The 10,108-nt window shown below is 43.5% G+C and overlaps 1 protein-coding gene across 1 annotated transcript; it reads right to left on the reverse strand.

Moving 5' to 3' along the window:
• Positions 1 to 380: 380 nt before the first annotated feature.
• On the reverse strand, positions 381 to 7,276 carry LOC107511992 (HLA class II histocompatibility antigen, DM beta chain). The gene is made up of 6 exons (XM_016147038.2): positions 5,255 to 7,276; positions 4,334 to 4,615; positions 2,872 to 3,156; positions 1,283 to 1,399; positions 1,086 to 1,121; positions 381 to 741 (listed from the first exon to the last, which is right to left on the reverse strand). The coding sequence occupies exons 1-6, from the start codon at positions 5,307 to 5,309 to the stop codon at positions 725 to 727; spliced, it is 792 nt and encodes a 263-aa protein (XP_016002524.2). The 5' UTR covers positions 5,310 to 7,276; the 3' UTR covers positions 381 to 724.
• Positions 7,277 to 10,108: the final 2,832 nt, after the last annotated feature.

The raw sequence follows: 10,108 nt of genomic DNA on the forward strand, positions 1-10,108 counted from the left end.
AAGCACCTGGTACAATGCCCAGCCCAAAAAGTTGAGTAACTGGTATTAATAGCTCATGTCACTATTGTGGGCTTGCAATGTGTTCTTAGCCATTTACAAGTTCTTACTCATTTAATCCTCACAAGATCCCTTACAAGCTAAGTAAAATAAACTGTTAATCCCTTCCTTTACCTTACTTTGTGACTCCATCCCACCACAGTTTAATTTCTTCTCATGAATTAAAATTTTTGTAAAAAATGCACCAAATTCTGTCATGTCTAGATGAGAAAATGGGAGGAGGTACTGACTCATCCACTCAAGGAGAAAAAAATCAGACCCAGCCTCTATCTCTACTCATAGTCCCTCCTCAGCACTTCGGAATAAAGCATGGAAAAAAGCGATACTTCCACCAAAGTTTATTCCTCAGAGATGATCACCAGCAACTCACTGCCCTGTGTGGCATGGCAGAGCCCCCAGAAGGGCCTTTGACTTCCCTCCCCAAATTATGTTCACCCCAGAAACATAGCCTCAGACAATAAGTTGTTTACAGAATATTCTCAGGAATGAGATCCCCCAAGTTGCTCAGGTTTACATAGGCAGTTACTGGGAAATTCGAAGAACTGGATGGAGAAACCATAGAATCCAAAAACATTTGGAGGGTTTGAGGATGTCGGAGGAGCACTGCGGCATCACTAAGAGTTTGAATCTCCTTCTCACTTGGAGTGGAAGTTGTAGGACCCTGCCTCTAGGAAATGTGCCGACCTGCAGAGGAAATAAAAAGGAAATAATAAGGCTTCAAACCAATTTGACCCCATCACCTGACTCTATAACCATCAAGTCAGAGCCCTTAATACAGTGATATTGAAAATTCTGTTACTACCTTCAGCCTCTTTCCCAGAGACACTCCATGTTTAGAAGAGAAGGGTAGGCTCTCCTCTTTCCCACTCCTAATCCCAACAATGGTGGCTTACATGTGCTCTTGGCTTGATCCTGGTGGAAGCTCACCCCTACTATAATCACCATTAGCTGAGCCCAACGCTGACTCCCCCTCCCAACTTCACACCTTCCAAAGAACCAGTTGGCAAATAGACCAACACGGATGTTACCTTCTGGATAATTGGACCCAGGGAGGGAAGTGTAACCTAGAAGAAAAAAATATTTGATTAGAGGACAGTCTTTGCATATAAAAGCATCTGGTGTTATTCACAGCAAGTGGCATAGCAATGGGAGAACCAATCACAAACAGAAAGTGGGCAGACATTGGGAATGAGAATGGCGACAGGAGTTGAGGAGGGTCACTCACCAGAGGAGCCAGCTCTCCGCCAACTGAGCAAACCAAGAGAGAAGATGATGAGGCCCAGGCCCAGAGTGACTGCAGACACAGAAACCTTCACTGTCTGTACCGGGGACAGTCCAGGTGCTACAAAAACAGAAACTTATTAGAACCAATCTCTCTGTTGCTCATTTTCAGAGCAACTTGATTTATTGTACTCTTCATCCAGCAGATTCAAAAGTGATTTATCCCAACCCCAAAGGTCTATCTCACACCAACTCACATTCTGTGAAACTCTACTTCCAGAGTAACCCCAAGAGACCCCTCTGCCCAGAGTTAGCATCCTACCTTCTAGTTCCTCTCTAATATGGTGGGTCCTCTGAAGGCATCTTACTTTCTTCCTTTACCCCAAAGGCATCCCCACCAAAGAATAAAGGGTTCCTCATTCCCTTCTCCATTGACCTCGTAGTGACATATTTGCTGTCTACTTGTTCTACCTAAACATTTTCTTATTAAAATGTCTTTCCACCTTTCCTAACTTCCAATGGATCTATTCTGTGAGCTGTGTGTCTTATGTGTCTCTTATCTGTTCATGTCTTATGTGTCTCCTACCTGTCCACATCCAGATTTCTTATGTGTCCTTCCAGAACCTGTCTTCATCCCACTTCACAGTCCCCTATTTTCTAGAGCTGGTCCTACTCTAAATTCTGTCCTACCTGGATTCCATTCCCATGTTAAAATGAACAGTCCACCACCGAAGGAAACTCCTCATGCAAGCTGTGAGGGACACTTTCCCAGGAGAGCTCAGGTGATTCTGTGGGTTTCTCTCTCTGCTCCTCACACCCTTCTCAGCTACCCAGCAAGATACAATGCTCCCCACAGGGGGAGGTCTGATCTCAGCAGCCAGTCTGGGATCCTGTTCCCTGGTCCTTTGTAGACAGATTGCCTAGCCCACAACCGCGAATATTTTCCCTTCCTCTCTCTCATTTCTTCCTCTTCTCTTTCCCAAGAATCCTCAAATCTATATGCAATTTCTCTCAGTTCCTTAAACTACTTCTAATCCTGGGGTTCAAATAATCATCCGTGTTCAATCGCCCTCACGCATGCACAGCAAAGTGTCTACCAGCCATGGCTTTTCCTCCCCGATACAGCAGCAGCCCAAATTCAGTATTGCTCCCACAGCAAGAGAGAGTCTCCTTTCTTCTGCAACCTTCTTTATTCCTCCAATTCCCACTCCTGACTTAACAACAGAATAGTTGAAATCTGAGGATCCTGGACTATTACATCACAATTTTTAGTTCTGAAATCTACTTCCTCTGTTCAGGACAATCATGCTCCCCTCCCACCCTCAGACAAGCACACCACATCAACCACACCACCATAGCAACAACAATAACTAACTTTCCAGTCTTGCATCTCATTGCCCCATCTCTGGTCAAAAACCCTTCATAAATTCCTCCAGACCTATTTGTCATTTTCACTGTCTCCCTCTCTACCATATGCCATGGACCTCTCCACATCTCACTCTCTCTGCCAAAATCATGGTGTTCCTTTTCAACCACTCACTTGCAATAGCTCTCTGCTTTAATCCTAATTTCCTCCACCTGCCATGCACTTACTCCAGTCCTGAAGGATGGGCTCAGGAGCCCCAATATGTTCTACCACACAGGTGTAGACATCCCCGAAAGAGGGGGTTGTGGCTAAATAAGAGATGGTCTGGTATGTCCAGTCTCCATTGGGCTGGGAAGTCTTATGGGCACTGCCATGAGGGAGGACAAGCTGCCCGTTCTTCTTCCACGTGATGGTCACATCCATTGGATAGAAGCCCCACACATAGCAGGCCAGCATCACGGGCTCCCTTGTGTTAAAAGGAGTGGTTTTGGCTACTTGCACAGATGGTGGCCCTGCATAGGAGGAAAACATAGTCATGAAGGAAGGCTTTTTCACCAACCTGACTTCTTTCCCACATCAGTTCTTTGTGGATTTTACCTTCCATACATTCCATGTCACCACACATCCTTTTGAAAATAAGGAATTAGAATTTACTCCTGGTTCACTCTTTCTTTTCTTCCATTCCTTCATTGCCCCTTCCTTGTATTTTTTTTTCTCTTCCAAAATGATGTTTGATCATAATAAGAATAAGCCAGGTCTGAACTGTTCCAGAAGTCACTGTATTTATTTCAAGCACATAAGCTAACAGCAGTCCAGAGTTGTAAGCTGCGGTTTGTGTAAAGGTAAGAAAATCCTCTGTCCTCAAATTTCCTTTAACAAATAAATTTGCTAAATAAAACTTTTTTTTCCTCAAAGAGTTTAAGTAAACAAGCCTAACTCATAACTCTCTTAAATTTGGATGAGTGTAGTCCAAATTAATGAGATTGTTAGTATTGCCATTTTCACTAGCTTATTCTCCTATGTGACCCTCTTGCTTGCTTTTCAAACAAAATCTTAAATAAAAAAAAAAAAAACTTGGTTAAAATGCAGGTTTCCTAGCCTTTGTCCTTAGATATTTTCATTCAATGGATCTGCAGTGGCATTCACGGGCTTGCATTTTTAACAAGCACCTTCCCCAGGCACTTCTGAGAAAGGTGGTTCGAAAGTCACATCTCAAGACACACTACTACGTCCTGTAGAGATCTTCAAGTTTTCTTTTACTAATCTCATCATTCTCAATTCAAGAGATCAAGGGTGAGAGAGCATACATCGTCAAAGGCTTTCCAAATATTTCTATGCTGAGGCCCATCCCAGATCAAGAACATCAGAATCTGGTGCAAAAAGGCATGAGCATTTGGGTAAAGTCATTCTGGTTATTCTGACACATCCCTGGTAGAACTGGGATCTGCATCCTTAGATGCCCTGCCTGGGAAGAAAACACGGGGACTCTCCCCTGAAGAGCTCCTCATGGGCTCACCTATTACTTATTCCTGCTGCACCCCCACCAATCACCTTATTTCCCCTTAGGGGGTCAATCTTTCTACATCCAGGTCCACACATTTTTTGCTTCTTTTTCTGCCCCAAATCTTGAACCTCTTGCCCTGTCTTAACTATGTTTTCTAATAGCCCCTCTGTATCCTCTCTCCTTACGTGTCCTGTGGGTCAGTGATCCCCAGAAGGGCTCTGTGTGTGTGGCACAGTCCTGGAGCCCCTCAGTCAAGCGCTGGAGCAGGTTTTTCTGCTGGTTGAGGTAATTCGAGAGGTAAGTGGCCAAGCCGTGTAGTGCCCCAAATTCACAAGGGGCCATTATGTGCTCCTCTGGATCCCAGCAGGTCAGCAAATCTTTGTTGAAGGATATACAATATGTGAAATCTTGTGGAGTCCCATCATCATCCAACACACAGGTGCTTTCCACATGGGCCACGAAGCCATCTGCAAGAGCCAGAGAAGAAGGCAGGTCAAAGGCCAGGCTCAGATATACCCAGTGAGTGGGGTACAGGTTTCCCACCTCGGGCAGCATCTACTGACCAAGCGTATGTACTAGAGTCCCTAAGAGGCCCGATTGATGGACTAGGTAGTAGTAGCAAAGATATTTTAGATCCTGTTTCCTCTGTATGTGAGACTAAATATGGAGACAGGAGCGGCCTGAGATTATTTGCATGTTTACACACAGTGATTTACCCATGACAAGGCCTTCAATAAGGCACATTATTGAGTGAGAAAAGGGGTAAAGTAAAAGAGCCAGCCTTGTTTTGTGCTGGATATGTTATTAAATATTTACTCTGTATACACTTATGGAGCACTCGCTATGTGCCAGGCACTGTGCTCAGAGTTGGGGATGCAGTAAACAAGACAGATGTGGTCCTTGCCTACAGGAAATCTACATCACACAAATAATTATACAGCTTAATCACTATTAAAATTGCTACAAAAGTATAGTACACGTGCTATAGAAGTATGTAATAGGGAGACAAACTAATCTTGGCTGTCCAAATCCAATAACAAAACTGAACCCCCTCACCCCAAAACAGGAGCAGAGGAAGGGAGGGTCCCAGGAAGGAATATCCTTACCTGCTCCGGTGCAGCCAAGGCCAAGGCCCAGCAGCAGCTGCAGGAGTATGGTCATGATCTGCTGTGGGGAGACACAGGCAATTCAGTCCCCTGGACCAGCTCTTCCAGGGGCCTTGAAATCTTGCCTGCTCCAGAAACCCCAGTCTGGGTAGATGATCTTCAGACCTTGAGCAGAATATGGTATTACCCGGGCCCCTCGATCTCTATTAAATGAGTGATTTAGAGCTACCCAGCCCCTAGATACTAAATTTGTTCTACCAACTCATATAAGCCCTGTTCCAAACTGAAAGTTGTCAGATTGGCTAGGGAATCAGGGTAAATAAAAGAGACAAATTGTTGACTGCCTCAGCCTAGCGTCATCAGTTACTAAGTAAATCTCATCCTGCCCTAGGCTTTAAACTTCTGGTTTCCTTCTTAACTCTTCCTGTGGGTGGATTTCCCTGGGTCAGTGGAGAGAATTCTCCCAGTACTCCCAGGATGCATGTGAGCAAGGCTGCCACTTGTTTAACTGTTTCCTCTCAATGTCCTCCCCAAAGACTGAGCCCGGATAACCTCTTTTGTTCCTTAAAGGGAGTTACTTAGGAAGATATTATATAACCCTTGTTCTGCCCTGTCACACCCAGAAAACAGAGGACACAGGGCCCTCCTGGGGCAGGTGGCAGAGGCGAGGCCGCTGAGAAGGAAGGAGACACAGGGAGAGTGCAAAGTTCGCTCTGGCCTCAATGCAAGACAGCAGCATATGAAAGTAGCTCCACCTCAGAGGTCAGGGACACAGGCCTGAACATCCCACCATGAGCCTCTAGTTCTTTTGTTTGAGCTTCATTTCCTCCTTTCTGCTTTCTGGAGCCAGGACACCCTATCCTCCTACACTCTGAGGCATCTCGGGGCAGACCGTAGAGTGACTCCACTTAAACCCCTTGATAAATAGCTGGTGATGGGCCAGTGCCCAAAGCTCACTTGTCTCCACCAAACTAGAAACTCCTTGTGTGTTTCCCCGCACTGGTCCCCTCTGATCCTGCATTATGAAGCCACTAGGAAAATAAGATAAAGCCTTCCTACTTTTCTCTCCCTGGACAAGACAGAGTTAAACAAAAGGATTAGGAGGAAGCCCTTTGTCCCATAATTATCTGTCCTCCCCCAAAGTTCTTGACCCCCTAAAATTTCTGATCTTTAAAGAAAATGGAAGGGAAAAAGAAAACACGTACCAAAAGTAAATATAAAGATGAATATCAGAAACAAAAGATTTGTTTTGTATAACTGAACTTAACTGAGGCTGTGCCCATGTTTCCAAGCCACCCTCAACCCCATCCTAGTTCTAAGATTGTTTTCTAATTCCTCTCATGAACCATCAGGTATGTTGGAATGGGCAGAAAATGGAGCGGGGAGTCCAAAATTTGTTGAGCTTCTACTTTGTGGCAGATACTATGTGCTATGCAGGCCCTTTACATGCTGTTTCATTTAATCTTAAAAGACGTGTTAATTGTTCTCATTTTACAGTTTTGGAAACAGGTCCAAAGTTACACACCCAAGGTCTAGAGATACACACTCACACACACTTGAGCATGCCCAAATACTCACTACCTCCTGGGACTGAGATGACCCACGTTAAGGTAGCTAGTGGTGGTTTCTGCTGAAAAAAGGAGAAAAAGGGTCATCCGATCCATCCAAGTCTTCCTGTTCTCAGGATTTCTTCCGCTCTTAAAATCAGTATCTCTTCCACTTTCTCTTTAAACAATTCAAAATGTGAATTCTCCCGCATGCACGCGCACACACAGGCACACTCACACATACACCCTTCTGCCTTGCATCCTCCTCCTCCCCCTAGGTAGGAGGGAACCTAACCTTGCAGGGCCTAGGTCCTGGGATCCTTTCCAATGTTTACAAAGCCTGCCCTGGCACCAACTTCTGTGGTCCTGTGCCCACACTGATGTGGCCCTCCATCAGTGTGCTAAGGCTGAGCAGCATTCCCTCTCATGCCTGGGTCTCTGCTCTGGCCGCCAAAGGAGATGTGAAACCTTCTGTAAAGCAGTGGCAGGAAATGTAGATTTCACTTCTCTGTTAATGAGAAAGCTGAGGGTGATTTTTAGAATAAAGCAGGACAGAAAAATCCAGAGACCTGTGCTGAGTGAAGTGGTTTCTTCCCTTCCTTCTTCCTCTTAACACTTTTTTTTTTTTTTTGTAGACATAGCTCTGTCCTTCAGTCAACCTCAAAGAATATTTTAACTGACCTGTCTACTGTTGGTGATTTTAAAACTATTTATGTAGCACTAGGACTCAAGAATCCCAGCCGGCTTTCCACACACTGTTCCAATCTTACTGCTACTATGCAAGGGCCCAAAAGTGAGTCCTCCCCTTTCCCCCTGCCTCTTCTCCCAGCCCAGTCACCTCATGTCAGAAGTGGACTAACTATGGTGTTATACGCAAAGCACTACAAGGAAACCTAGAGCTAAGAGATATGAACTCTGACTCCACATCATTCATCATTCTCTCATAGGTCAATCGGGGAAAGAGAATAAACATCTATAAAGAGAAGAGTTTATGTTCAAGCAAATAAGTAATAAGGCCAGTAGACTTAAAAGAGAAAAAAGAAATCATCGTGGGCATGGTAGATAGGAAGTCCTCTTTATGGAGGGGGCCTGGAGACAAGTCTTCAGTTCTGGGCTGGATTCATGTCAGGAAAGAGGAAGGCAGTTGGCATTGCAGTTCTGGAATATAGCTCCACTAGCCAGGCAATGTTATGAGGTGCTGTCAAAGGTCTACCAGGAGCCTGAGCTAGCTAAAACAAAAATGAACTACAACAACATCACTGGCATTGCACATTGAAGGAAGTCACAAATATAGTCTCATGCTTTTCCTGAGAGTAAGGCCATAATAATAAATCTCTTCCTAACATCACTCCCTGTAATTTCTCAGGTTCTCCTTCTGGACAGATGGTTTTAATTCAAGCTTCCACTTTGTAAATTCAAAAATTGCTCAACTTATCAATCATTTGTAACTTAAAACCAATAGCATAAAATGGCATTTCTGACTTCCTTCAATGTCTTTTCAAAACTACACACACCTATACCCTGCCAGGATTACATTACTTCCCAGTCTGTCTAACCTCACTCCATCCCCTACCTCACCTCTCTCCTCCCACTCCTTCTTCCCTATCAGAATTCACTGCTCTAGACTCTGACATTTGGGTTACAGTTGCTGTAACTAGTTTATCATCCTTATATTCTGCAGCCAAATTACTTGAACTACTGACATAAGATTACTGTATAGAATATATTAGAAAAAGATAAGAAAATGCAACTTTTAAAAAAGACAAAAGATATGAATTAGCAATTCACAGAGAAGGAACCCTGTGAAAAGATGCTCAGCCTTACTAGTAATGAAAGGAAAATTAAAATAAGACACTACCTTATATCCACCATATTGCCAATATTTAAAAGTCAAATAATTTCAAGTGTTAATGATGATAAAGGAAAATGAGAACTACCTTGCTCTGTTGGTGTAAGTATAAATTGTTTGTGATCCCCAAATTATAGAATTTACAAACTACAAGGGAAGAAAAAATTAACATATGAAACAAGGCAGGATATCCTTGAGAGTAAAGTCTGTGTTGACTGCTACCAAGGAGTTGAGAGCTAAGTCTTGGAAGAGTTCCATAAAGACTAATTAGGATGGCAGGATCCGGGATAGGTTCACCAAAGAGGTCAAGCTTGGGTTTGCTCTATAGGGTTGATTAAGATGGAAACAAGCAGAGAAGAAGAAAGAAGGTATTCTGATAAGAGGAAAAATCCTGTGCTAATGCCCTAAAGTGAAGAAAGACATGATATTGTCATGGAAGAGGGTGAAAACTGATTCACTGTAGAGTAAGACTCCCGCTGGAAAGAGTGGGTAGTATTTTTTATTAGAAGGGGACATCAGAGTAAAGAGGGTCTTGAATGCTTCGCTAGTATTTTAAGTGATAGTCTAATAGAATGCTCTCGATCAGAGAGCATCTAACCTATGCTGATCATTTTACTGATGAGGAATTAGAGGCCCAGAGAGGGAATGTAACTTGTCTAAGGTCACGTGGCATGACAAAAGCAGCTTTAAGGTTCGACTGGCAGGAATTCCTTCATAAGTTAGAAAATAGAGAGATAGAAATCAAGAAGTAGAAAGCAGTAACAGACATATGTAGAATGGTAAAGTGAAAAGAAAAAGAAAAACATCTCAAAGGGAGAAAATACAACTGAGGGTAGATTCAAAGTAGATTCCAGAAAAGAGAAAGACGTCAATGATGCTGCAGAGTTCCCCTATGAAAATCCTTGCTCATTTCCTGAGCACATTATCTATGTGCGAAACACTGTTCCAAGTATGCCATAGATATTAACTTAATTAAGTTTCACAACAACTCTATTAAAGTGGGCACTATTGTTATCACCTTCCTATTCCAGAAAATGATAAGACATAGGGAGGTTAAGTAACTTGCCCAAAGGTACACAGCTAAAATTTGACAATCACAATTGAATTCGCAGCAGTCTGGTGCCATACCCCATATTCTTAACCAGTATACACATTGCTCTTAGAAATGAGGTGGTTCACAGAAGTACCTGCTCCTGGAAAGAACTGAATATCTTCCCTTAGATTAGATTCTGGCATAATGCAAAGAACAGAGACTCCCTCACCAATACCAAAATAATTTCACTCTTAACCTTAATGCCACCTTCCAGACCCTAAAGTAAGCAAGAAGCAAAGCACATGCCAAATAACTTACCCCCAGTACTCATGTGCCCCTTCCCCCACCATGCACCTGACAGCTTGCCTGGGACAATCCACTCAGGCCAAAGAACGGATCGTTTAGAAGGGCATGTGACTTCTGGG

This window comes from Rousettus aegyptiacus, unplaced genomic scaffold (assembly GCF_014176215.1).
Source record: "Rousettus aegyptiacus isolate mRouAeg1 unplaced genomic scaffold, mRouAeg1.p scaffold_m13_p_1, whole genome shotgun sequence".
Taxonomy (NCBI): Eukaryota; Metazoa; Chordata; class Mammalia; order Chiroptera; family Pteropodidae; genus Rousettus; species Rousettus aegyptiacus.